Source organism: Xylocopa sonorina, chromosome 5, assembly GCF_050948175.1.
Source record: "Xylocopa sonorina isolate GNS202 chromosome 5, iyXylSono1_principal, whole genome shotgun sequence".
NCBI lineage: Eukaryota > Metazoa > Arthropoda > Insecta > Hymenoptera > Apidae > Xylocopa > Xylocopa sonorina.
In genome coordinates, this window is record NC_135197.1 from 11,155,636 (window position 1) to 11,181,509 (window position 25,874).

General features: G+C 32.4%; 6 protein-coding genes and 1 long non-coding RNA gene across 12 annotated transcripts; 5 read left to right on the forward strand and 2 right to left on the reverse strand.

Annotated features, from left to right (window-relative positions):
- The first annotated feature begins 395 nt into the window (after positions 1–395).
- Positions 396–5,845, forward strand: LOC143424056 (uncharacterized). The gene is made up of 21 exons (XM_076895864.1): positions 396–627; positions 873–1,034; positions 1,115–1,289; positions 1,371–1,472; positions 1,543–1,804; positions 1,850–1,877; positions 2,237–2,404; positions 2,468–2,474; positions 2,537–2,598; positions 2,678–2,718; positions 2,800–2,826; positions 2,878–2,918; positions 3,009–3,033; positions 3,080–3,127; positions 3,193–3,209; positions 3,349–3,400; positions 3,518–3,611; positions 3,667–3,675; positions 4,099–5,178; positions 5,253–5,388; positions 5,478–5,845. The coding sequence occupies exons 1-21, from the start codon at positions 464–466 to the stop codon at positions 5,682–5,684; spliced, it is 2,907 nt and encodes a 968-aa protein (XP_076751979.1). The 5' UTR covers positions 396–463; the 3' UTR covers positions 5,685–5,845.
- Positions 5,846–5,988: 143 nt separating this feature from the next.
- On the forward strand, positions 5,989–8,850 carry LOC143424057 (coiled-coil domain-containing protein 13). Its single transcript, XM_076895865.1, has 13 exons — positions 5,989–6,027; positions 6,087–6,094; positions 6,174–6,258; positions 6,335–6,415; positions 6,477–6,771; positions 6,885–7,024; positions 7,077–7,242; positions 7,307–7,551; positions 7,615–7,802; positions 7,853–8,090; positions 8,165–8,334; positions 8,411–8,545; positions 8,618–8,850. Exons 1-13 carry the CDS (start codon positions 5,989–5,991, stop codon positions 8,664–8,666), a joined length of 1,839 nt encoding a protein of 612 aa, XP_076751980.1. The 3' UTR covers positions 8,667–8,850.
- Positions 7,158–9,023, reverse strand: LOC143423544 (uncharacterized). Of its 3 annotated transcripts, XR_013101836.1 has the most exons (3): positions 8,758–9,023; positions 7,842–8,007; positions 7,158–7,250 (listed from the first exon to the last, which is right to left on the reverse strand). It is a non-coding gene; the product is annotated as an uncharacterized LOC143423544 (long non-coding RNA). The 3 variants fall into 3 exon arrangements; XR_013101834.1 differs by lacking the exon at positions 7,158–7,250 and having other exon boundaries at positions 7,794–8,007; XR_013101835.1 differs by lacking the exons at positions 7,158–7,250; positions 7,842–8,007 and adding an exon at positions 8,588–8,673 and having other exon boundaries at positions 8,724–9,023.
- Positions 9,024–9,461: 438 nt separating this feature from the next.
- On the forward strand, positions 9,462–12,837 carry LOC143424058 (uncharacterized). Its single transcript, XM_076895866.1, has 3 exons — positions 9,462–9,483; positions 9,528–9,898; positions 12,007–12,837. Exons 1-2 carry the CDS (start codon positions 9,462–9,464, stop codon positions 9,827–9,829), a joined length of 324 nt encoding a protein of 107 aa, XP_076751981.1. The 3' UTR covers positions 9,830–9,898; positions 12,007–12,837.
- Positions 12,838–13,910: 1,073 nt separating this feature from the next.
- Positions 13,911–20,383, forward strand: Vps15 (vacuolar protein sorting 15). 3 transcript variants are annotated; one of them, XM_076895744.1, is made up of 17 exons: positions 13,911–14,083; positions 14,295–14,475; positions 14,564–14,707; positions 14,829–14,983; positions 15,054–15,244; positions 15,341–16,089; positions 16,162–16,470; positions 16,539–16,922; positions 17,001–17,324; positions 17,397–17,726; positions 17,806–17,956; positions 18,031–18,144; positions 18,223–18,415; positions 18,482–18,647; positions 18,712–18,982; positions 19,068–19,398; positions 19,502–20,383. In XM_076895744.1, exons 1-17 carry the CDS (start codon positions 13,992–13,994, stop codon positions 19,728–19,730), a joined length of 4,314 nt encoding a protein of 1,437 aa, XP_076751859.1. In that variant the 5' UTR covers positions 13,911–13,991; the 3' UTR covers positions 19,731–20,383. The 3 variants fall into 3 exon arrangements, with proteins under 3 accessions (XP_076751859.1, XP_076751861.1, XP_076751862.1); XM_076895746.1 differs by lacking the exon at positions 14,295–14,475 and having other exon boundaries at positions 13,949–14,083; positions 14,523–14,707; XM_076895747.1 differs by lacking the exon at positions 13,911–14,083 and having other exon boundaries at positions 14,373–14,475; positions 14,548–14,707.
- A 2,331-nt stretch (positions 20,384–22,714) lies between these two features.
- LOC143423990 (neuronal calcium sensor 1-like) lies at positions 22,715–24,212 on the forward strand. Of its 2 annotated transcripts, none has more exons than XM_076895748.1 (5): positions 22,715–22,858; positions 22,943–23,096; positions 23,309–23,678; positions 23,757–23,955; positions 24,045–24,212. In XM_076895748.1, the coding sequence occupies exons 2-5, from the start codon at positions 22,976–22,978 to the stop codon at positions 24,090–24,092; spliced, it is 738 nt and encodes a 245-aa protein (XP_076751863.1). In that variant the 5' UTR covers positions 22,715–22,858; positions 22,943–22,975; the 3' UTR covers positions 24,093–24,212. The 2 variants fall into 2 exon arrangements, with proteins under 2 accessions (XP_076751863.1, XP_076751864.1); XM_076895749.1 differs by having other exon boundaries at positions 22,718–22,858; positions 23,348–23,678.
- Positions 24,213–24,218: 6 nt separating this feature from the next.
- Sec20 (vesicle transport protein Sec20) lies at positions 24,219–25,539 on the reverse strand. Its single transcript, XM_076895750.1, has 3 exons — positions 25,313–25,539; positions 24,614–25,028; positions 24,219–24,528 (listed from the first exon to the last, which is right to left on the reverse strand). The coding sequence occupies exons 1-3, from the start codon at positions 25,391–25,393 to the stop codon at positions 24,341–24,343; spliced, it is 684 nt and encodes a 227-aa protein (XP_076751865.1). The 5' UTR covers positions 25,394–25,539; the 3' UTR covers positions 24,219–24,340.
- Positions 25,540–25,874: the final 335 nt, after the last annotated feature.

The following is a 25,874-nucleotide window of genomic DNA, read 5'->3' on the forward strand; positions in this document are numbered from 1 at the left end:
ATAAATGATCAATTTCAAAAATTTATAGTTAACGATCAAACGTCATGTCACTAGATTCTTGGAATATTTAAAAGGAACATTTAATTTTTTATAAATTACACTTTTGATTTGAAACTATGTATAACAATCGTTTAAATAGAATTTAATTATGTAATGGTATAGTAAAAAATGATATTTCGTTAACAAAACATGTATCTTAAAATCGGATTATTCCTTTTCTTTGAAACAATTTAACGAGAAAATAATTTGCTTCTTCTATTTTATGCATATAGATGAAAATTTTAAATCACTTTTAAAAATAAATAATTTTATCATTTGTTCCTAGAATAGTAAAATGTTTGGTGTTTCTCTAGATTGCAAAAGAGACTGTGTTCAGTTGCCAACTATAGTTGATTGGATTTGCGCTTCTTCCAGCAACCGGCAGCGTGTATCTACGGTACCGGTGGATATTAATTAAAATAAAATGTCGTATTTTAAATTTAATTTCTTATTTTATATCACATGCTATTGCTTAATTTTGAGTCTTGTAAATGCAAATATTCAGACATCACAAAAAAATTCTTTTGTGGAACAACTTACCGAAGAAAACTGGGATCGTATACTGATCGGAGAATGGATGGTGGAATTGTGAGTTGAATTGATTCAATGTCGTCAAATTTGATGGCGTGTCAAAAACTTGATTGTAAATATTTTCAAAATTACAGACAATTCGTTAAATAAGTTATTTATGCAATGTAATATAAATTTATTCGAAATAAGATTGAAGATACACGAAAGCTAAACGAATAAATTGTTGAATATTGTTATTATTAAATATTCGCATTTATAAATTATTACATATATAACTATAACTTAATTATTTCGCAATTTAGTTATGCTCCATGGTGCCCTGCTTGTAAATCACTTGAACCAATTTGGGAACACCTTGCTTCACAAAAGAAGAGTTTAAATATCAATGTAGGAAAAGTTGATGTAACCGATTCTCCAGGACTCAGTGGAAGATTTATGGTTATAGCTTTGCCAACAATATATCAGTAAGTTCTTTTACTTTTTAAGGAAATTATGCTTTGAAACTCCCAATATTTTTAATTATATTTTCATATGTTCTTCTTAGTGTCAAAGATGGTATATTTAGACAATACAAGAGTCCTAGAGATAAGGACTCATTAATTGAATTTGTATCGGATAAAATATGGGAAAAAGTAGAGCCAATTCCTGGTTGGAAGAGTCCAACTTCCATTCAGATGTCTATCATTAGTCAATTCTTTAAAATGTCACAAGTATTAAGGGTAAAAATTTCAGCTAAAGTTAATTAAATCCATGTGTAAATTCTATGTGTGGAATTTAAAATAGTTCATATATTCTGATAGGGAATACACAATAGACTCATGGAAGATTTTGGATTACCCACATGGGGAAGTTACTTGATTTTTGCCATTGCTACCATTGTTATAGGTGCAATATTAGGATTGGTAGGTTTGAATAATGAAATTTAGTTCTTCTTATTAATATTTAACTCTAATGGTTGTTTATATCTTTTAGTTTATTGTTTGCTTGATCGATTTTATATATCCACCAAAATCTATGCCAGTTCAAGCATTTACGCAAGGATTTATGGCAGGACATATGCAAGAAAAAAGTATACAAGACGAAGAAATTGTTGAACATGTTAAGGATGATTTAGTAGATGAAGAATCTGAACGGGAGGTATCGGAAGCAGAAGAAAAAGAAAAAGATGTAGATAAAGATTCTAAGACTGAACCGAGCAGTCCAAATGTTCGCAAACGTAAGCCACGTAAAGCTGATTAGACATACTAATTTGTTGTATGTAAATATTTAACATTTGGAGAGAAGGAAAAAATGATAATTAACAATCTGTAATGTCAATTCATTTTGATAAATGAAGACAGTGATTATGATACATAAGTATTCTGATGTATAATACTTGACTAAAATTTGTAAGAATTCTTGCAGGAAAATGAAGATAATTTGAGACATTGTAAACAATTTACAGTTATTTAAAACATACGAGATACTTTTGAATGTGACTGCTATAAACTCCAATGTTGCATAAAAAAAAGAAAATTTTTAATTATATAATTACTAACCTATTTAGCATTATTTTTAAAATTATAAAATATTATAACAATAAAAAAATAGAGTTTGGAATATTTTATTTGTAAATTTGCAATAACGTTGCTTCCAAATATAAAAAAATTTTCTTTGCTTGTGTTAGATGTAAAGATTTAAATCGTACTCTTATTATTTTTTTTCAACATAGTATTTTTATCATAGAAAAGTTAAATGGTTGTTTTCAACTGCATTTCTTGATATATATGCTTTCTCTTGAAGGACTTCTATATAAATTTATAATTCAAATGTTTAATATCATAGTTAATTATAAGTAAGTAATATATTTTCTTGTACAAATTTTTTATTTATATCTTTTACATACTATATTGCAAAGCAAACAAGTAACTTTGTATTATTTATACACACACTTTTTTATATAGCGACATAAAGTATTTGTTTCCAGATTGTAAAAATGCTTAAAAATTTATTATATAAGTCAGTAGCTTTACAATTTTGTACACGATTGTAACTATACAATGTATTATTTGTTTTTGTAAAACTGAAAATTTTGTAAACAATAGTAAATGCATGCATGTGTGTGTAGAGGAAGAAACTTAATTAAGCTGACTTATTTTGTGAAATTATGTTAAAAAAATATTTACAGTATAATAATAAATTTTTAATATATATAAAATTTTATGTAACTATATCTAAATTATTAAATAGTAAAATTCATAGTCTTAATTAGTTATCGTATTTTTTTTAATATTTTTCAAATAAAGAAATAAAAATATACTAATATAGCAATAAACATTGGAATTGTAAATAATTCTCAACAACTAGGAGTAGGCTATTAAATCAGATATTCTTAATAAAAAAATATAAGATTCTACATTTTCATTATATATGATTATTTTATTATATAATGTAATTAGGTAACAACTACTAAATGTCTTCCATGTAAATTTTAATTAAACAAACGTTCAAGACGTTTGTTGCTTTTCAGGTGTAATATCAGCTGTAACAATTTATCACACGAGTAGTGATTTACCCCGTATAAAAAAAAAGCGGTGGCATATACTTGATAGTTGAAATTTTATAAATGGCGCCACATTTGAGTACTAATTCATGTACACGTATGTACATACTTAGAAAAGATATATAAGAGTGATTTTACTACATATATCATAATTTTAAAGATATTATTTATTTATTCTAATTTAAGTGTTAATAGAATAAAATAAATTAGTTCTGTGCTGAATAAAATGTACCTAGAGATATATAACCTCCCTTAGCCATGCCAGCGGAAGTGACGTCAAATTAGTACGTATTTGGACATTTAAAATATTTATGAAATAATGTTCAAATACGTATTACATATTTTAATTCGTATGTAGAGAAATTATATTTTTAGCCTCTCTTTGTGAAATAATAATAATTTAAGAATTGGCTGTTGAAACATCTAATAAAAATACACTTATATATAACTGCGCATGCGTAGTACTACAAATGGAAATCGAAACTATGTACGCTTCTAAGTAAAGTACGGCAACGCGTGTTGAAGTTAACCTCGAAGTTTTGTGATTGACCACGTTTAGAACGGTACGTAAATTTAATTTGATAAAACTAATAAAAAGTACATATTTCTTTGTCTTTTATGTAATTTTAAGTAGAATAATTATTGAGTACCAAAGTATTGATCAGAAATGTTAAGTTACAAATAATTAAACTAAATAAGAAATGAAAATTGATTTCAAATCTCTATAATATTAACAACGGTTCTTGATGCATGTTCAATTTTTTTATATATTCGTATATAAATATTTCTGTATATATTCAACAGATAAATTCTACTATTGCATAATAATTAATTTAATTTAAATATGTATAATTTTCATTTCTTTTAATTACAAATGATAGAATTTAAAATTGAGTTATCGTTTTTTCACAGTTACTTTACAATTTAATTATTTTATTTGGTAAATATAAATTGATCTTTAAATCCTCCACTTTTTTTATTTACAGTAAATTGATATCTTTCGTATACAAAACAATTATGGTTAAAGCAGAGATGGTTAAAAATACAAAGAAACGCTCAGTAAGTGAGTCTGAGGTAGTTGGAAAGAAGGTGCAAATGCTTGGAAATGATAATAAAAGTTACAAAAAAAAGAAAACAGAAAATGGAGATGTACAAAATGGACAATCAACTAAACAAATTAAAAAAGATGTACCGAAGATAGGCAAGAATGAAAAAAATACAGAAAAGGATACAACATCTGCCCAAAATCCCAATAAGAACAAAATAAGTGAAAGTAGTCCACAAAAAAATAAAAAAACACCCATAAGTGATGAACAGAAATTAAAACTGTTGAAAAAGAGGCAAGAATTACGTGAAAAGCGTAAAGACATCAGACAGACAAAGTATCGTGGTTTACCAGTTGATTTAACCACCGAACAAATTAAAGAGAAAATTCAGTTGATAGAAAGTCGAGGAAAACTCACAAAAAGTTCAAAACGAAAATTAGCAGCACTGAAAAAAAAGTTAAGAATAGATGAAGGAACAGAGCAGCCAAAGGAAGTTATACAGAAGCAGACTTCAAAAGGAAAGAATGCAAAGTCAGTAGAAGTAGCAAAAAGCAAGCAAGTACAAAAGAATGAACAGAAAAAAAATTTGCAAGGAAAATTGGAAACTAAGTCAACTAAAGAGAATAAAAAGAAAGGTGCTAAACAAAACAACAATACATTACTTTTAAAGAAAAAGAATGAGAAAGAAGAAGAAGAAGATGATGATGATAATGATGATGACGATGATGATGAGATTGATGATGAATTAAGTGAAGATGAAGATGAAAGTGATGTAGAAGAGGAAGAAGAGGTTGAGGAAGATGAAGAAGATGACGAAGAGGAAGAGGAAGAGGAAGAGGAAGAAGAAGAGGAAGAGGATGAGAAAGATAAAGATGATGAAGATGAAGAGGATATAGAAGATGAAGACAACAAACAGGTTAAAAATAAAGGGAATCTTAAAGAGAAGGAAAAATCCAAGGATATGGAAGGAGATGGCAAGAAGAAAAGATATATTCTTTTTGTAGGAAACTTGCCATATACGTAAGAACATATTTTTACTATTTTAAGACAAACTCACATTTTATATTTTATTAACTAAATTCTTGATCTTTTAGTATTACTAGCGAAGAACTTAAAAAACATTTTTTGACTAAAGTTAGTCAAATAGTTGACATTAGGATACCTAAGAAAGATGCAAACACAACGCGTGGGTTTGCTTATGTTGAACTGGCCAATAATGTGGACTATGAGGTATATTTTATACTGTTTAATACTTTGTTGATATTGAGTATTAAAATTAAAAGTCTATGCACTTAATTGCATATTGTTTTTATTAACAGAAAGGACTTTCATTGAATCATACATTTGTTAATGGAAGAAGGATAAATGTGCAATATTCAGGAACTGACAAGAAAGCAGGTGTTGCGAAAAACTTCAAATTAAACGCCCTCCAAAAGTCAGGGAAATTAGCAGGTGGATGGAACAGGAATAACCAGAAATCTGGAGGCTTCAAGGGGAGGCAAAATATGCGAACGACGAAAACATAATTGTTGAATCCATATGATTAATTTAAAATAAATTTTTAACCATCACCTTTATTACTACTCTGTTCTGACATTTAGAATTAAAATTTTTTATGTAATCAAGATTCTTAACTGTAAAAACTTATGTGTTGAGAACAATATAGATAATAATTTATCTATAGAAATTTGTAGATACAATTCATTTCACATGGGATGTACATGAAATCATCTTTTATTTCATATTCATATCTATCAGAACAAAAGTTTAACTTCAGCTGTTTGTGTTATAATACGTGATTATAACCATAGATAGATAAATAAGAAAAATATGGTAGTTTTTATGATGATCTTAATGTCTTATACATTTGTAACAAATAACACTTGCAGCATGTTATAAGCAAAAGGAACTACTTAATTTTAATTTAGAGTAGAAGGTTAAATAAAAGAATTGGTTATATATATATATATATATGTATATATACATAACTAATTTAAAAAAATGTCCAAATCAAGAACGGTAAACGAAACAGCTCAAGATAAAATAGTTAATTCTTTAGATTTTGATGCGATAACTTCATGGACAAAAGAATTAACGGAGGTATTACCAGACAATTACAATAATAATATTCGTAAAATAAGTGTTCATAAAACAAATTCTTTTTTATTCATCTAAGGAGAATATACCTGAACAAATTGTCTTTCCAAGGGAATTAAATTTATTTTTACGTAGTCGAATTCAGGTAACCAAGATGAACGTAATTCGTATAATTTTTAATTTTCCTCATGAAATAAAAAATAAGCAATATGAATAAATAGGATTTAGTTGCTGAGAATGGTTGTTTGCGTCGGGCACTTGAAGAAACGGAAGGGAAGATCCAGAAGAAACAAGAGATCGCGGGAATGGCGCAATCAACAGTTTTAGGGAAACCTAATGAATTAGCAACCGCGAAGATAATTGAGCTTAGCAAAAGATGTAGAGAACAGACTGCCGAGATCGAAGTTCTTAAATCTAAATATAAAAACCTTGAAATTAACTTAACTAACAAAGAGATAGAGTTAGAGAATGAGAGATACGGAAAATATACAAAAATCAATGATTCATCTCAAGAGAGTGAGTTATATTAACAATTCTTTAATTGTACCTAACATTTTTATATAATTACTTCATTCCACGCCATTCCATCATATTATGATCGAGATACAGGAATGGAATCCTTGACAAAGGTACCGGGAATAATCAGCCAAAGGAGAGTGAAGATCGAATGAAACCGTTACTTGAGAAGTTACAGCAATCTCAAACGAAGTTATACGAATCTAAAAATACTTGTGCCAGTCTTAAGCAAGAAATTAATAAACTGTACAAGGTAGTGTTTTCATATAAAGAAGGAGATTTTATATAAAACTGCAAACGTATAGTTACTATGCAGCGAAGTGGGTGAAATCGTGAATTTGAATAATTTATCAAATCAACCTGGTGGATGGCGAGGAAGGGCTGAGCAGATTCGTTTGTTGCAACAAAAAGTAATGGAATTGCAGTCGAGATTGTCGGAATATGAAGGAACGCAAAAGTCTCAGTCCATTGGTACTGATCTGAAATTGCCCAAATTTAGACTTCCTTCAGTACAATATTATGTATATCTTATTAGCATCCATAGAACGAAAGAATCTTGAAAATTTTCGAAACATTGAAAAGGAAAGACGACGACAGGTCGAAGCTTCCGTGAAGCAACTTCGCCAAACGGAAGTTGCTCTCGAAGGATACAAGAGGAAGCTAGAGGCTTCGAAGGCGAGAATAAAAGTATTGGAGCATGAACTTAACATCTCGAAAGGAAATATTGCAATACTAAATGAGAAAAGGTCCCACGATGATCATTTAATTGAAACATTTAATGTAAGTATTCAACAATATTAAAATTTTTTTATTTTTTAAGCTCAACGCGCTTGAAATTTGTAGAATCGGCTTAAAACCGTCGAAATGAAACACCAAGAACGCGAAATGGAAATGAGAAACAGGGAGGAAAAGATGGAGCGCGAATGCATAAACCTAAAAAACGATTTACAGTCAGCGCAACTTCAGATTGACCGATTATGTAGAAAATTAGAAGAACGGGAAATTGAGATAGAAAAATTAAGGTATTTTATGTTTAAGGGAAACTGAAATAATTAGATTTTTATACAAACCTTAAATTTAGAAGCGGACCGTTTCCGGATTCAGGAGAGTTTAAGTTTCAAAAGATTGCGCAACCAGAAATGTTCCTAAATAATTTCAACCACAATAGTCCTCCGCATAGTGTTCGAAGCACGTGCGAACCTAACGAATATGTGACTCTGGCTCTTGCCGCTGAAGCTGAAAGGGGGAGATTGTTGGAATTAATAACAGTGCTCAACAGACGACTGGATAAAGAGAAAAACGATTTTGACATCCTTTCTGTGAGTTTGCTTTGCGATATTGTTACTTTTTTTTTACATTATCTGAGTTATTAATGAGGTAAATTGCTATGCAGGAAGCTTTACGTAACGAAAAAAATAAATCAGCGAAATTACAGTTAAAGATACGGAAATTAGAAACGGAAAGAATAGGGATTGCCAAAATCGATACTGGCTACAGAACAAAACTACCAAAATTATTGAAGCGCAATGATGAACACGCGGATACGGAACAAATGCGGCTTAAGTAAGTTTCAACAGAGATGCAATGTCTATCTAAAATAATAAGTTACTTTCAATTATTCCCAATAAACGATATATAGAATGGAATTATTGCAAGAAGAATGTCTTGCATTGAAAGCTAGACTAGATACTGTGCAACAGGACAAAGCGGCTGATCTTATGATCTATAAGCAAATGCTGGATCAAGTTAGAAAAATTTTTCAAGAAGCCTATAGGTAGTTCAGAGTGATTAAACAGAGAGTACAAAAGTATATGTATATATATTAAAGAAGATTTTTCTCTTTCAGGAATAAACCATTAACTACCATTGGTAGTCGATCCACTATCACGATTTAATTATAAACTAAAACTCTGGAAGCTACATTACTTCAAGAATATATGTTCGATTATTACCTAATGGAATGAAATTAACAGTGAGAAAATTTACCATGATTATACCACACACAAATAAAATATCACGATTTTATCAATGAATCATAAAGTTGACCATTCGCGTTTATTGTTAGTTCCTTCCGATTGGAATTGTGTAAGAACTACAAAACCGTGTGCGATGATGTAACTGGGACACGAGATAAGGTGCAACGCTCCACGCAAACGCGCGTGACATCGTCGGAGAAACGGTTCCGTTTCTATCTCGTTATTCTTTCTCCTTTTCCCTGTCACGGTACTCGTGTTTGTTTTGAACTGTCGCATTTACACTTGTTATTGATATCACACGTCAGTTTTATACCTGTGGATTCGTTCCGTTTTTCCAAGATTCTGGAAGGTAATTTGATAGAGAATATTTTTTATCGAGAAAAATGACTAAAAAGTCAATATAATGCAATACATTTCTAAACTGTAGTGTGCTTTTCTTTTTGAACGATATAACATAAACTAAACATAGTAATTTTAAATAATCGACGTTCGTTTCAAAATCCAATAATACTCACATCTTGTGCGTGTATGCGTGTTTCATTACAGAAAATTTTGAACTTCATCCAATTAAAATTCTTTAACCTTGACTTTTTCACCTTTTCCTTTCGTCTTTTTGAAGTGAAATATACAATCTTGTTGAAAAAAAAGGTAGATCGGAGATGGGTTTAATTTTCTAACAGATATATGCACCTATGAAGATTAGCATTAGAAATTATGACAAGCGAATATAACAGTTGTAGCGTCCCTGGCGCAAAAACTTTGTTTTGTAGGAAAATTCAGCTCAGGGCGTTCCCATCGGCGGTAAGCTCGAGCACACAGGTGCGAGCTTACAGGTGTTGGTGCTTCAACCTGATAAGAAGCATACCCGTGACGTCAGATCAGCACAGGTAGAGTATATGAGTCGAACCAGAGAGGCATTCACGTCACTCGTTCTTGAACCTCTTCGTTCGTTTGTTCTGCAAAGAGTTAGTTGTTCGTCAGTTATTATCTTTCTCCCATTGGTTCATTGCACGCCCTTTTTCGTATTTTCACTATTCTCGTTCATTTGTCCCGTACGGCCATGCAATAAGAAGAGTCCTTAAGCAGAATGCACGTTCATCCGGAAGTCTCGCGTGACCAGTCGTGGTTCTGGGACCAGGGGTACCGATCAGGTAAGTCGTCGAGGTTACACAGATCTTGCTTCGATATCAATCATTTTAATATTTCATTTTCTGTCGTTCCAATAGAAACTGAAAAAAAAGAAATAGATATATAAATAGATATATTGATCAGTATACTCGGGGATTCTTTGTATAGAAAATTTCGAAGAAAAGCGGAATGTTTCATTTCGCCGAAAGCGCGCACGTCAATTGTAGCTGAAGTTCCTGCGACCTCGTGTACTCACAGCTGGAATTCTTCGTGCTGTGGTCTTTTCATGTGTAAATTCGAGGGATATAATTGCTACTAGAGAACACACAACAGTCGGTTTCGCGCTCGAAATGATGATTATGTAACGTGCGGGTAATGATATTTTTTACAATTGTGGCGATAATGCTCTTGAATTTTTCAGGTATCCATGATATACGTTCTGACGACAATACCCTAAAAATAAATACTTTTTAATAAACAGAAACTTGTTTATTTTGTATAGATTTCACATTTTTATCGTTGGATCGAAGGATTTTGACGAATATTTGTCCATTTCATTCTATTGATTTGAATTGTCGAGCGTGTTCAGAGACACGTTGGCGTTGATAATGAAATTGTTACGATTACCAGCGATAACGAAGTCAAACGTGTTCTGTATTTATTTAGATAGTTGCAAATAGCATCGAGGTCGTGAAATCTCAGAATGATATAACCACCACGTGTTTCTTAAATATTCTATTTCTTTCAGCGAAGCACATCAAAATTTTACATGCTGGCATATAAAAAAGTTCGCCTTTTCGGGGAATGGCCTTTCAATTAAGAAGATAACGTGAAATTCATTAAAGTCGGTAAATAGGATACGATGAAACGAAAAGGATCAGCGCCTTTTTTTATTTAGTTTTCTTTCACCTTATTGAGAACGGTTTTACAATTTCCGTTAAGATGTCCGTAGAAAGTTGTTCATCAGTTTAGTTAATTATTATCTCAAACGAAACATAAAATTTTTGCTTGGAAACTAAGAAGAGAAATCTTGTTACCGAAGGATTTTCGGTAATACCTGTACGAGTCAACTCGTTATCGCTTTTATCGCATCGTCTACTGATAACATGTAATCGTTCTCTTCTCTCAAAGATGATATTCGATATTTGTCCTCAGGTTTAACAAACGTGTATTTTTATTGATTGTTCTGGTATACGATAGAGGAATATTGAGGAAAAGAAAATATGCGACGTGATAATTGTTGGAGACGCTAAACATCACAATATGCAACTTTGTCTAATTTTATTTATGCAACAAAATAACGAAAGAAAAGTGTAAATTTCAATTGCGTTACGAAGTTACGCAAACGTGATTTATGGCACGATTACGCGATTTGCAAGTATTTTGTGTACCCGACTGAAGGTTGCATGCAAACTTTTCAATACACAACATTTCTGTGTTTCCAATTTCTTAATTACTGACTGCAATTTTGTAATAAATGTACCGTCAAGTTCACGCTACGATGGTAACGTATCATAAAAGTTTTAACAATTTAAATTTCGACTGTGAAATATATATCGATATAAGAAAGATTCATACAAATAGAATTAAACTGTTCCAGTACCAAATGTTTGCCTATTTAAGCAGTTGCTCGTAACTAGTAAAAATGTCAACTGAACAAACAGGACTCTCGAGTTTATGATACTATCATTGGGAAAGTTTTAAAGTTGATTTGTTTCAGTTTGTTTGGAAATTAGTTATTATCCGTTAATTATAGCCAACGTACAGTTACAGACGCAGTTCCATACGTATCGATAATTTACGATCCGATTAGTCATACCGCAAACGTTCCTCGTAGATTTCCAGTTTTTATTTCCATCTTTGAATATTTATCGGCTCTTTTAAAATATTCTGAAATAATGAAAATTTTTAAAACAGACATAACCAGTTCTTCAATTGACAAATAATATCAGATAACAACTATCGGAGCAATGTATTTAAACTTATCTATGATTGATAGAATCAACGATCAATTCAGAGCTCGACCTTTTGTACCAGCAATTTTGATATTATATTATAATCTTTGAACACTCTGCCTTTGAACCGTTTGCTTGATTAAATGTTTTTTTTTTGCAGTTTATTATATTTTCAGGTTTAAGCATTCATATGAGCGCATCGGGACAAAAGATGAAAAGGAAGTGTTAACGACTCGTGGCACGAGCTAATGCGCGGAGGTTATGTTTACCGCGCAATCAAGTAGCAGCGCTAAAGAGGAAGAAGTTGCTCACACCTTCCTGATAACGAGCAAAGCTGCTGAATTCACGCTACGGTTCGCCACGGCGACAATTTCTGTCTTTCAGCGTTCTCCTTTGAATATTTAGATCTTCTCAATTAACAATCTGCAAAATATGTAGGCTTTGTTTAATTTAATTCTTGCTTTTCTTTTTTTTTTCATTTCCAAGTGGTACAGTGTGAAAACAAATGAAATGTGTTCAGTTTTTAATAGAATACTTATTGTTTAGTATCATTGTGCGGTGGTAGAATTGTTTTATGAAAATTAAAACCTAAATATATACTTACAGTGATTGTTTTTCCCTATAAAATGTAATACTTTTAGGGTATTCCATGCAACAACGATGTGATTCAAATGAAGAGTAATGGCAAAAGGCGCGCGCTATAAAGAGAGCTATCCATCGACAGTATGGTGATAGTTGACACTGTCATGGAGTTGCTCTCTTTGTGGACGCCGTTATTTTCGACAATTATCAACGATGAAAGTACAACAAATTTCTGACTGTGGGTAGTTACTTACCTGTGCAAATTTGTTCTTTCAGTATGTGAAATTCAAATGGATGTAACTTACTCCTTTTGATACTCCGCGAAATCCCTTTCCCGATTGTTCTATACGAAAAGTACAATTTAATGTTTTTATCATCAAAAACCGTGTATATCATATAAGATAAAGTTATTAATTACCCTTCAATCATTCGTATTTGTATCTTCTCTTCCTTGTAAGTTAAAGCGTTACCAGTATTTTACCCATTTCACATTGCGAGAAACATGCGCAGTCGAGCAAAACATTGCGTGGCGCGCGTTTTTAATAAAAAACCATCAAAAACGAATAATTGTCGGTAGTTCTTGTCGATAATATACTTTTTATCGCCTGCCGTAGCATACAATTGTCCTTTTTAGTATGCAATGATATACAGTTACGAAATAATGTGTAATTGGAAAATGGCTTCATTTTATCTATAAAGCATTCAACAGGCACCAGACGGCAAACAGAAAATGTTAAATCTGTGATATATTAACTTTGCGATAGCGCATAAGCTAATATAATGCAAAGAACCATTTCGCGCTTCAAAGATTGCGATACCATAAATAACTTCGTTTGAGGATCACGATAAGTATATGCTCAGATAAGTATATATGTTTACATACGTGGTCTACATAGTAGAGAACAAAACATCTTGTTGCATTTATAAGGCTAGTGGTAGGTGATTGGAATCAACAATAAAACACGTATGCGGAATAAATTATTCAATAATGAAGAATTATGTTGTATACATGTACCATCGCCATTACAGATTAACGAGTTTCTTATTTAATAGAATAATTGATTCTTTTGGTTATTGTTCCGTTTTTTCCCTATTCTTCTGAGCTAATTCTCGGTTATACATATTGCATTGACTCGATGCAATTAGAAGGGACAGTAATATGGTAAGAAGAGTGCCAAATTTTCAAGCCATACCACATAAAAATTTATTAAACGTTACATTTATTTCATAGCTTTATTTATATTTAATTTAATGAAGTTAATCGATAACGATAGATTCATTATTGTATACGTGGCAAGTTGAATTTCATTCTACTTATTTTAATACCGTGTGAGAAGTCACTTACATATATTTTCTATTTTTTATTTAAGTAACATTTAATATAAAGATGATGTATTAGATTTCTGATTACTTTTAAATTTAAATTAGTTATATAGTTAGGGATAATTGAAGCTTTCTATCTAGGAAATTTTTGCAATATGATACATGTATGCCCACAGTGCAATATGGTACTTGAAGTTAGCACAAAATGGATGCTGCTTGCAAATACATCAATTTCAACTAAATATCGATTTACAAAATGGGAAATCAGTTAGTCGGTATTGCGCCTAGTCAAATATTTCCAGTAGAACATTATTTAACGGATCATAGTGACTTATTATTCGATGTAAAGTGAGTATCTTGACCCATAATTGCGAACGCATCGTTGACTTTTTATCAACTTATGTTCTGTCAAAATTTTGCACAACATATTTAAGGAAAATTAAATTAATTTATCACCTCCTTCCGTAGAAATGGATTAATAATTATACCATAAATGAGCTTTATGTAACTTAGAATTGTTCAATTTTGTGCACTTATGATCTTAACAATTATTCTACAGCTTAGGAAGTACTAGATTTTTTAAAGTGGCTCGAGCCAGAAGCCAAGAGGGTCTTATAGTAGTAAAAGTTTTTGCTATTCATGATCCAACACTTCCACTCTCTGCTTATAAAGAAAAACTAGAAGAAATTAGGTCTAAATTAGCATCTGCTGTAAATTGCCTACCTTTTCAAAGAATGATTGTGAGTATTTTTTATTTAATATTACATGTTGTATGTGTGTATTATAGATCACAATGTGTAATTATAAGTAAGTGTACATTTATACAAGCTCACAGAAAAATCAGGATCAATAATGAGGGAATACGTAAAATATTCCCTTTATGATAGAATTAGTACCAGGCCATTTTTAACAAGTATTGAAAAAAAATGGATTACTTTTCAAGTCTTATATGCCTTACATCAAGCTCATAAGGTAAGATATTATACATTGTAAACTATTGAAATTATTGAGACTATAACATCACGTAACCAGATCACAGAATTTTCTGCACAAAAGAAAATGAATTAACATATCACTTCTCTTTTAACTATAGTTTGGAGTTTGCCATGGTGATATAAAATTAGAGAATATTATGATAACCAGCTGGAACTGGATTTTACTCACAGACTTTGCAAGTTTTAAGCCAACTTATCTACCTGAAGATAATCCTGCTGATTTTTCATACTTTTTTGACACATCTAGGAGAAGGTACACGAGCAAGTAATGTACTCTGCGATGACCTTGTTTTTGTTATTTCATAAAATATATTATGTTTTAGAACATGTTATATAGCTCCAGAACGGTTTGTGAAAACATTATCTTCAGAATTAAGCAACACACTGTTATTATCGGAACAAGAGCTAAAAACAGGTGACCTACATCCAATGATGGATATCTTTTCTGCAGGCTGTGCATTAACAGAATTATACAATGAGGGACATCCACCATTTGACTTTTCTCAACTATTAGGTGCGTGTAATATTGATAAAGATTCTAAGTATAAGTTGTATATCTGATAATATCCAAAACAAACGTTTAAAAATTGTATTATTATGATGTATTAAGCATATAGAAACAATGAATATTCAGTGAGCAAGCATTTGGATACGATAGAAGATCCAGGAATACGTGAATTACTTGCATCTATGTTAGACAGAAATCCGGCAAACAGAAAAAGTGCTGAAATTTATTTAGCTCAAGCTCGTGGAACAGTATTTCCAGAATATTTCTATTTATTTCTGCAGCCATATATGCTTATTTTTTCTGCCGCACCAATTTGGTCACCTGATGAAAAAATAAATCGATTAAAAAAAGACATTGGTAATATTATTAATATCTTGAAAGCAGAAGAAACTGAGAAAATGAAAAGTAATATAAAAAATACAAATGTAACAAAAAATGGTCAATTTGAGAATAACGTAGAATTGACTAAGGATGATTCTGGTCACAGTGAAGAGAACACCATTGTAGAAGTTGACAGTGATCAAAGTTTTGATAAAAGTGACTTAAATCAAATTGATTCAAAAACTGTTTCAATTCAAGATACTAAATATGATAGTCAAATAGCTCAACAACCAGAGACTAAATTGATTGAAAGTCAGACACACAAGTTAAAACAAGTAGATTTAGAAATTGAAAAAAAGATTTTATATCCAGAACCTGTTGAGGGTTTGGTTATTATTACTCAGCTTGTTACCTCGTGTATTCGAGGTTTACATCATTCGCAATCAAAATTGCAAAGTTTAGAAATATTACTGGAACTCGCTGAGAATACATCAGATGAAACAATATTGGATCGGATATTGCCTTATATTGTAAGTATTTCAATAGATGGCGTATATAATTCTAATAACTATTAATCGAAATTTGTCTAATACATTATATAGTTTCATTTAGTTCATGATCCTGCCCCACGAGTACGCGTATCAGCCATACACACTTTGACAAAATGTTTACATCTTGTAAAGTCAATACCACCATCAGATGTGAACATCTTTCCAGAATATATTCTACCTGGCTTAGCACACATCACACAAGATGAAGCGGTAATCGTAAGAGCTGCGTATGCGGAAAATATCGCGCATTTGGCACACATTGCATTGCGTTACTTAGAGAATGCTCATTTGTCTAACTTGGGCAACAAAGAAGGTCCCAAACCAAGCTACGACAGTGAACTTCAAACATTACATGAAATGGTAATTGTTCAAAATTATTTGCAGCAGTGTTATGTGCGAGATACTAAAAAGAAGTGTCATATTTTTAGGTGCAACAATCTGTGTCCATGTTATTAACAGATCCTCAGAATTTGGTCAAGCAAACGTTAATGGAAAGCGGAATAAATAAGCTCTGTGTATTTTTCGGAAAACAGAAAGCTAACGATATTCTACTTAGTCACGTTATTACTTTTTTAAATGATAAAGAAGATAGAGAATTAAGAGGTTCCTTTTTTGAATGTATCGTTGGTGTAGCTGCTTATGTTGGTTGGCATAGTAGTCCTATTCTTATGCCGCTTCTTCAGCAAGGACTTGCAGATCCTGAGGAATTTGTAACAACAAAGGCTATTAATGCAATGGCAACCCTTACAGAATTAGGTCTCTTACATAAATCGGCTCTTTATCAACTTTTGTATGAAACTATGGTCTTTTTGGTAAGATACATCATAATAATATTACTTTGTATTATAATTACGTATCATTATACACTTCAAATAATAAATGTGTTGCAGGTACATCCAAATTTATGGATAAGACACGCGACCGTTGGTTTTATATCTGCGGCGGCAAGAACACTTAACTTAGTAGATGTTCAATGTAAAGTTCAATCAATGATACAACCGTATTTGAAGCATCCACTAATTCAGATAGAGAAAGAGATTCTATTGTTAGAAGCTTTGGTATCTCCCATACCAAGAATCGTTTACGATTCTGTTGTAAAATATAACGATATAGAAGAGTTGTTTCAAGTTCTTGAGCAAAGACAAGCAGCCCGAGCTAAGGCAGTTACAGGAATAGTGCCGCAATATAGCGAAATGAGTACTTCATTACGAAATGTAAGTTATAAGTTTAATTACTGTTATACACATCTTACAATTTTTTACAGATATAAGCAAAGATGTTTTCAGCTTTTCAGGCGATTAAGTTCAGAATCAATGACCGAAATTGTTGAAGATCAATTGTTGATAATGAAACCACATTTAATGAAAATTAATAAATATCGAAATTCCGTGGACGCAAAGCAAAGCACAACTAAATCGATGGATGGGAAATTAGAATTGTCTAGTATAAAAGATAGAATACGACATCATATTGTTATATTGTATCCGGATACAAAAGCTGATCTAGGTCTTCCGCCGTTTAAACGATTAGATCGCAGAACATCAGATAGCGTTGGTACATATGCAACGATGAATCAAGAATGGCGTACAATGTTTGCAGCTCAAGATAGTGCTCAAGTAATTAAAAATATATAAGCTGTACGTGTTCACTATTTGAGTTTTATAGAATAGTAACTAATTTTCTTCTGTGATATAGCATAGCGTTAAAATGTCAGATATGACAGGAAGCAGTGGTAGTCCCAGTCAAAGTTTACATGGAGGAGATATTCACTTATCACCGCAACACAGTTTGTCTGACATGAACAGTATAAATGATCATTCGCTTCATGAACGTTCATATATTCAATGTATGTGATTTTTAAATTTAATATCAAGCTCTTTTTTTTTATTACAAATGATAGAACTCAATGTAATTTTATAGACAGGTGTGCACCTTGCAGATTAGAAGTGAGACAGTTGACATACAGAAAACAAGAACAGCATGCTGCAGCACTAAGAGCACAGCATTGGGCCGATAATATTGCGTGGCAAGCTGGTGGGTGATTAATAGTTATAAAAATATCGTATACTTATTACGTATATCGTGTCGGTACTGTTATTCTTTTATTAAAAGGTTCAAGATTATTGCCAAGCGGTTGGAGGCCTAGAGGTGTACCAGTTGCACATCTTCATGAACATAGAGCTGCAGTAAATAGGCTAGTTGCCATACCAGACACTAGTTTATTTGCTAGTAGCTCTGCAGACGGATGCATCAAAATATGGGATGCAAGCAAAATGGAAGGTCGAAATATTGCAAATCGTTCTAGGTAGGTATTTCGCACAATACATTATTCTATTCATGGTACAATACATTTAGCTTCTTAATTCCATAGGCAAACTTATATGCACAGAGGTGGCCCTTTGGTTGGTTTAGCCGTATGCGATCAGGGACAATCATTAGCAAGCTCTGCTAGTCAATCGGGCACAGTATTTGTCTTACGTATTGAGTCAAACTCTAGTAAAATGAGCGTTGTTGGCACCAGACAACTAGATCTTCAGGTATCTGAGTTGTATTCATATTATTCATTGAATTAATGTTGTAAATCCGTATTATTCTGTTTAGGAAGAAGGATGCGCCGTTGATCTACAGTATTTAGATTCTGGTTCACAATCAGTTCTTGTATATGCATCGTTGTACGGTTCATTAGTGGGATGGGATTTAAGGTGTCCTGGTACAACGTGGCGTTTAGAGAATGATCTTAAACACGGAGTAATCACTTCATTTTGCGTAAACAATTATCAACAATGGTTGACTCTTGGCACAAGTTCCGGTGTTCACACATGCTGGGACTTGCGGTTTCAATTACCAATTACCAGTATTAAACATCCTACAAGTAAATTCACAAGCGTTTTTTAAATATACATAAAGTAGAGTGCTCTAAATTATTTTCGAGCTTTATAAAATTTTGTTGGTCTCAGGTGCAAGAGTGAGAAAGGTAATCACTCATCCTACAGAACATTCGTGGATCATTTCGGCTGTGCAAGGAAACAACGAAATTTCAATGTGGAACCTAGAAACTGACTTTCGGCAAATGGTCCTATGGGCATCTAGTGCACCTCCGCTTAGTCACTCGCAAGGTGGACATAGTGTGTGCGCAATGTATTCTGGATGTATTGATCGTTCAGGTTTTTTATTAGCTGGTGGTACTGATATGAGATTGCGTTTTTGGGATTTGTGTACACCTAATGAATCGTATGTTGCACTACCTGCCGCTAACGATGTAACTTCTCCAAATTCTTTGGCATACGAGTTAGTATTTATATTTCTACATTATATATTTAGTACAATATTTTCATTTGAAGTAGTATCTTACGCACATAATGTACGAGTATATTTCTTAATATTTGTATAGACAACGCTTAATAGACGGGACTAATGTGGTTCAAGAAGTCTTAGGTGGAGGTGGTCCCACGCCGTCATCCGGTGGAGGTAACAGTGTCAGAACGAGAAATTCTGAAGAAGGCGGTCAGGGTCCTGAAACTCCGCCATCCGGGCACCATGATACGATTTCTGCCGTGGCTATGTCCAACACGTGCATTCTTACTGGTAGCACAGATGGATTGATACAAGTTTGGAAATGATTGTTTTCTTTTCTGTCGTGTCAGGTATCGGAACTGCATACGGTGTACAAATTTTTCTACTGCGTCACAGATTTATTCCAAGGAGAGGGAGGGAGGGAGCAATTTGATCGGAACATCGAGATTTTTTATGACCGAACTCAAGTGCTACAGTGATCCTGTGATTTTCATTTTTTGTACATAATATGTAATGTGTACATAGATATCATATTTGAGACTATCGGATGGTCTTAGTAATATATAATGCATTTCTTGAACGGAGCATAAAACTTAAGTTACTTTAGTACAGCGACCCTTGTGTAATATAAATGATTTATTTTTCTACTAAAGAAGAAAAAAGGAGATAGAGCTTGTACTGTATTATATTAAGACGATAAGTTAACGACATTAAGCTTTAGGTAGCATGATAACGTCGACAAATCGTGCGGACATAATACAAAGGAAAACATATTACAGTATACCGTACAAAAAGAAAGAAAGGCATCATGAAAAAATGTATCCCTTGATACATGATTTATACTGGCAGGTATATACGACTGCATACTTTTATGTCATTAGTCCCATAGGAAAACTTGTATACTGACTGAAATACTCATAACTAGTGGATATATTCGTATACCCTGATATTGTTACAATAAATTCATATTTTTAACGCATCTTCAGAGTGAAGTTATTCACCAAGGACAAACTGGCCCGGCAGGATAGGGGACTCGACCAGGAAACGCATAAGGATCAGGATTTATCGTTCTACAAATTTCTTTCCATCTTTCATTCCCTCCTTTCCCTTGCCGCCGTCTATGCTGTTGATTCTTGTGATCCAATATTTGCTGATTATAGTCTGGTTTGCCGAAAAGAATATCAAGCCATGGTGCTGCACACACGGTGACGATCAACGATAGTAGCAAGAGGAAAGTTTTCATGTTGCTCTGTCTAAGCTCTTTCGAGATTCTTCATTAATTTAAAAACAGCTTAATATATCTGAAAGAAATATAAATTGTAGGAAAATGTACAAATAGACAGTAACAGTTGTAAGGAATGCCAAAAGATAATGATACAAACTTTCATGCTAAAAAGCTAGATGACAAACGATTATCACGTGTAGTTGACCGATTTCGAATATTTATTTTCGAACTTGACACTTTCTGAACAAACTGATTAGAGGTACTTTCTCCCCTTTTAACTTATTTTCACTATACGAGCGTAATAGATTGAACCAACGAGAATTTTGTTTTTTACACAAATATCCGGTCGTTTACATTTTTCTTTTTTAGACTTACGAAAGAGATCGAGCTATACGGGCGGTATCAAGCACGCTCTCGCAATGAAGTGATGCTGGATGCTTACTGCTGTTTTATATACAAACACTATCCTACCGCTTGGGGAAAAAAATGTGTTGGTCAAGCTTGTAAGTACGCATACACCTATTGCCAGTTGTTTGCTATCTTATTGACAATATTATAAAGAACTGCATTTGGATTTATTCTTTCTTCAGTTGTAACATTTCAACTGCGCTCATCTTCCTTTAGAAAGGAACCTAGTTCATCTATTAATATACATTAATGCTGAATCAAAATCATTTATAAATTCGCATACATATCCTTTTGTAACATTGAACTTGGGGAAGGCCCTATCTCTTTGCTGTTCGCCGTGAATCGAAACAAACTTTTTATTCATGGCACATCGTTTCATTTTTAGTATTCTGCACGTGCACAAATTCTGTTACAAGAAAATGTATGGTAATATAAGGGATGTCTACTTAATTATAGATACTTGTTTAACTGGAATGTCGCGTTTCAGTAATCGTACGAGACTCGACGTTAAATTACAATTGTAAGAGAATCGATTCATTCATAAAACGTACAATTATATTGCAATCTTCGCTATGATTTCGTCCATTAAGAACTGTTCTACATTTGCGCTGATCTTATGTCAAGGTTGACACTTTTGGTACGCATGCAATAACAATTCGTATAAATATTTTCATGGTAACTTCAATTTACCGCTAAGGATGGTGTAATAATAATTTTCCGACAAGCGAACGAACAACAATTTAGTTGCATGTAGGAGAATTATAGATTTGCAATGCTCATTCATAAATAACAAAACCCAGATGACTACGTAATCGTTCTCATTAGGGTTCACCGTGACTAGGCTGTTACTACTTCCTATTACCGTAATAGCTGCTTTCCAGACTGTTGAACTATTAATAGAGTTTAGCAGAGAAAGTTTGCTACGCAGTCTAGTATAAAGAGGTTTGCGGTCCTAAAATGATTCTCGTATCTTTAAACAATTTTGTTCGATTTTTGCGATAGCTACCGATCTTTGAGCTCAGACCTAATGATAAGCAAATATGGGTCACGGCAGACTCAATATAATCAACTTAATTGCGTTTCGACAACACAATTAAGTTGATTATATTGAAATATAATGAATTTCGGGTCATATTTCTTATCCACAATCATTAACACGCTATTTTATTGGACAAAATGAATCATCAGACGTGGAAGTTGAACGAAATAATACGTATTTTACATACGCTTGATCATTAGTATTCTTCGTAGAAGAGGCATGTAGAAACATGAATAAGAAATAGTTTCTATAATAAGACGTACGGTAGAAGAATAGAATGCGTCAGATTATATTTTATACACATTCGTTCTTAGTAAATAAACAATTCTTTGTGGCGTATATAGGATGGAAGATTCTATATAATCGTTATGAATTCTAGACTCGAGGTCATGTATAAAAGTGCTTATTGCATCGAAAATAGCAATAAAGGAATTTGCAATTAATTATATTACCACAAGAAAAAAGAAATATTACTGTAAACGCATACAAATCACTTGTTTTTTTATTCATATTCGAGACGCGAATTGGATATTCAAAGAATTCGTCCATCACGTTTACTCTTACTGACATGGTAAATCGTCTAAATATTTTGAATAGCAGTTTCCTTGAGAAGCTACTTCTCGAAGTCAGCTGCAGTACGTGCGTCAGTACTGTTTTACTTCTGATTGAGAAAGCTTCTACATTCCGACTTTCCGGAAAATTTAAAGTAATAGGACGACTATTACTTCCCTTACATTAGCTGTTTTGTTGATACCGAAGTGGTCAAGAATGGCAGCGCTCAAGTAATATAATATAATACCACCTTTATTCGTTTTCAAATAGACAAACGTTCTTGCCCTCATTGCAAATCATTTTTCCATACCTAGAAGTTTTTAACGACCCGAACTTTTCCTACGATAATGTCCAATAATTTCAATGTCGATGATAACAATATCCAGAAGATCAGAAATCGTGTATGCCTCTCGCTAAAAATGCAACGAAGCTTTAAGAAAGTGAAGAGGAGCATCCAAAAGATAACTGGTATGTCAAAAAGAACATTCAGATAGATTCAGAGAACCTGAAAGAAAAAAATTGTGATACCAAATTACAGTTTCCTTTTCGTCGTGAAATTAAAATTGTGAAACGCTTTAACTGACTACACTGCGGTACCACTGCCCCGACACGAAAATGTCATCAATCATTTTAGACGAAACAGAAAAATTATCGTACAAGACTGTTTTCAATAATTTTAGAAACTTCGACGAGTGTTCAACCTCACTCCGTTTTCGTAGAGAACATGCAAGACGACGAGAAACAACCGCCCTATGTGTTTCCGGAACGGCTTTCTTCCTTAACGTGCCGAACTGGATTTTCGAAGGACGAGATACGAAAGCTGTATCGTACTTTCAAGCAGCATTGTCCGAGAGGAGCAGTAACCACGAACGACCTAAAACCGGCTTACGCGAAATTATTTCCATTAGGAGACCCGACAAAATATATGCAAATCGTTTTCAACGCATTCGACAGGGATAAGGATGGCATTGTCAGTTTCGGAGACCTTCTTAATGAAATCGATTTAATCACTAATGGTGATGTCGACCAAAAGCTCTCTTGGATTTTCAGGTGATCGTTTAGTTAAATCACAACGTAAGCTGACACATAAAATGTTCAATGTTACTTTCTACTTTTGCCTCTGACCAGATTTTATGATTTGAACGGAGATGGTTACATCACGAGAAAAGAAATGCTGGTAATAGTGTCGGCAATTTATGAGATGCTACATAACGGGCAGACTATTCAGCGAATGATTCACAGACATGTGGATAAGATTTTCGAGAAGATGGATATTGATAAAGATGGAGTTATATCACAGCAAGAGTTTATGAATAGTTGTAGAAATGTACAGTAAATTATATATAACGTTCATTAGTTGAACTCGTGAAATGTAATATAATATGATATCAATTACTTTTACGGTTTCTATTACAGGATAGCGTGATTCAACAACAATTGGCAATATTCAATCAATTTTGGTGATAAAATATAAATATATTATAAGTTTTAAGTTACATTATTCTTAAGATGAGATACAGTTTGAAAATTTTTTATTTCATAAATGTACTTATCTCTATGATAAAATAATATAGTTACAAAACAGTTCTTTTTCAGATTAAATAACAAATAACATTATAAATTAAATTATTAACAAGTCATCTATTCGGAAATTATTTGCTCTGCCATTAAAAATATAGTCTTCACATTTTTATGTATAACAATTTGTAGTTTTAAAACAGTCTTTTTTGTAAAATGTAAAAAACACAGGCAAGGAAAAATGCAAATGCCAATGCTACCAAAGCTTTATCGGTAACTTCTCTTCTACCATATTTGCCTAAAAGCTTACCAGACTGTACTATGACTTGTTGTTGGTGTTCCAATTCATCTTTAGTACTGGTAACTTTATCTGATGATGTTACTAAAAAAAAAAAGTTTGAAGTAATGAATTAAAAATTATGTTTTACTATGTATTTAATATACATTATAGAAATTAAATTAGATACCTAATGTATCTAATGTATCTGCACTTCTTTGAGTTGTTTCTGCTAAATGTCTAGATATACTTAAAAGTTTATCAGAAAGTTCACTTGATGTATTTGCCAGACTTTGTTTATCACGTCTTCTTCGAATAGCAGCTTGTTGCTCTTCAGAGACAGAAAGTAGCTCCTCTTTAGCAAGTTTATCTATTACACATACACTAATGACATTCGCTTTTCGAAAAGCGGCAAAGGAAGTATTCAATTGCTGCTTATAAGTATCTATCTCTGCCAATAATTCTGCTTTCTTTTTTTCTGATGGTTCTCTCTCTGCTATTGATGTTAATTTATCAATAGATGATTTTAAAGTTGCTATCTTTGCTCTTCCTTCTGCATTTAGTTCGTTGAGCAATTCTAATGGTCCAGTGCATTGTTGAATATCCTGAAAGATTGATGTCATTCAGTGAATTTCATTGAAAATAAAAACAGAATTGTTTCTACTTAACCTCTGAAGAATATGTATGTACATGCAGTTATTAGTGTAATAAAAATTCAATAAAAAATTGATTATAGTCACTTTATGATCACTACAAATATGAATACACTATTAAGATATTTTACTTCTACTGCATGATATTAAGACATTGATCTGTTTAATAATACATTGTAATGTAGGTTATATTATTATACGCACGTACAAGAACTTTTACTTTAAATAATGTTTACTTGTATTAATGCTGTAACTTGCAGATGATTTTTTACAATATCCTGGTGAATAAGTTCTATTGCATCGTCACCAGAATCCATCGGGGCACGTGTTTTTGACAGTTTCTTTATGACACTTGCAAAAATGGAATGTGACTTTGTATAGTTTTATAAATCATATAGTAAGTGTGTTGTTTCACTGTCGATACCGCCTGCCAATGACGTTTGTTCATCAATTTTCTCAGCTATGGCCTAGCGTGACATTTTTCCATCCACATTATAAACGAATATTAAAAATGACTAAACTAAACGGTTTACTAATTTTGATTCTAAAATAGATTAGCATGAAACAAAGATATAACATTATACTTGTTTTCATTATTTTTTATAATCTAGCTCGATACAGCGATTGTTGGTTGCAAGTGAGAATGTAAAGTAACGTATGTAAATATAAATAATAAATACTACATATTGTGCAATTTTAATAGGAAAAGAGCTTTTAAATTTCTATTGTATATAATCATATTATATATTACTTTTATACTTCCCGCTTTAGAGGTAAGAGAGAGAAAGATGCTATAAG

Coding starts and splice junctions, on each gene's coding strand:
- LOC143424056 (XM_076895864.1), top strand. CDS start 464: ATGTCGTATTTTAAATTTAATTTCTTATTTTATATCACATGCTATTGC. Junction 2,719..2,799: donor GACTTATTTTGTGAAATTAT/GTTAAAAAAATA, acceptor ATTATTAAATAG/TAAAATTCATAGTCTTAATT. Junction 2,919..3,008: donor ATAATTCTCAACAACTAGGA/GTAGGCTATTAA, acceptor TAATGTAATTAG/GTAACAACTACTAAATGTCT.
- LOC143424057 (XM_076895865.1), top strand. CDS start 5,989: ATGGTAGTTTTTATGATGATCTTAATGTCTTATACATTT. Junction 7,025..7,076: donor AAATTAATAAACTGTACAAG/GTAGTGTTTTCA, acceptor GCAAACGTATAG/TTACTATGCAGCGAAGTGGG. Junction 7,803..7,852: donor GAAAAATTAAGGTATTTTAT/GTTTAAGGGAAA, acceptor CCTTAAATTTAG/AAGCGGACCGTTTCCGGATT.
- LOC143424058 (XM_076895866.1), top strand. CDS start 9,462: ATGACAAGCGAATATAACAGTT. Junction 9,484..9,527: donor GACAAGCGAATATAACAGTT/GTAGCGTCCCTG, acceptor AGGAAAATTCAG/CTCAGGGCGTTCCCATCGGC.
- Vps15 (XM_076895744.1), top strand. CDS start 13,992: ATGGGAAATCAGTTAGTCGGTATTGCGCCTAGTCAAATATTTCCAGTA. Junction 16,471..16,538: donor TTCAAACATTACATGAAATG/GTAATTGTTCAA, acceptor TCATATTTTTAG/GTGCAACAATCTGTGTCCAT. Junction 18,648..18,711: donor CCAGACAACTAGATCTTCAG/GTATCTGAGTTG, acceptor TATTCTGTTTAG/GAAGAAGGATGCGCCGTTGA.
- LOC143423990 (XM_076895748.1), top strand. CDS start 22,976: ATGTCCAATAATTTCAATGTCGATGATAACAATATCCAGAAGATCAGA. Junction 23,097..23,308: donor GAGCATCCAAAAGATAACTG/GTATGTCAAAAA, acceptor CAATAATTTTAG/AAACTTCGACGAGTGTTCAA. Junction 23,679..23,756: donor AAGCTCTCTTGGATTTTCAG/GTGATCGTTTAG, acceptor GCCTCTGACCAG/ATTTTATGATTTGAACGGAG.
- Sec20 (XM_076895750.1), bottom strand. CDS start 25,393: ATGGATTCTGGTGACGATGCAATAGAACTTATTCACCAGGATATTGTA. Junction 25,029..25,312: donor AAGTTACAGCATTAATACAA/GTAAACATTATT, acceptor TCAATCTTTCAG/GATATTCAACAATGCACTGG. Junction 24,529..24,613: donor AGATACATTAGATACATTAG/GTATCTAATTTA, acceptor TTTTTTTTTTAG/TAACATCATCAGATAAAGTT.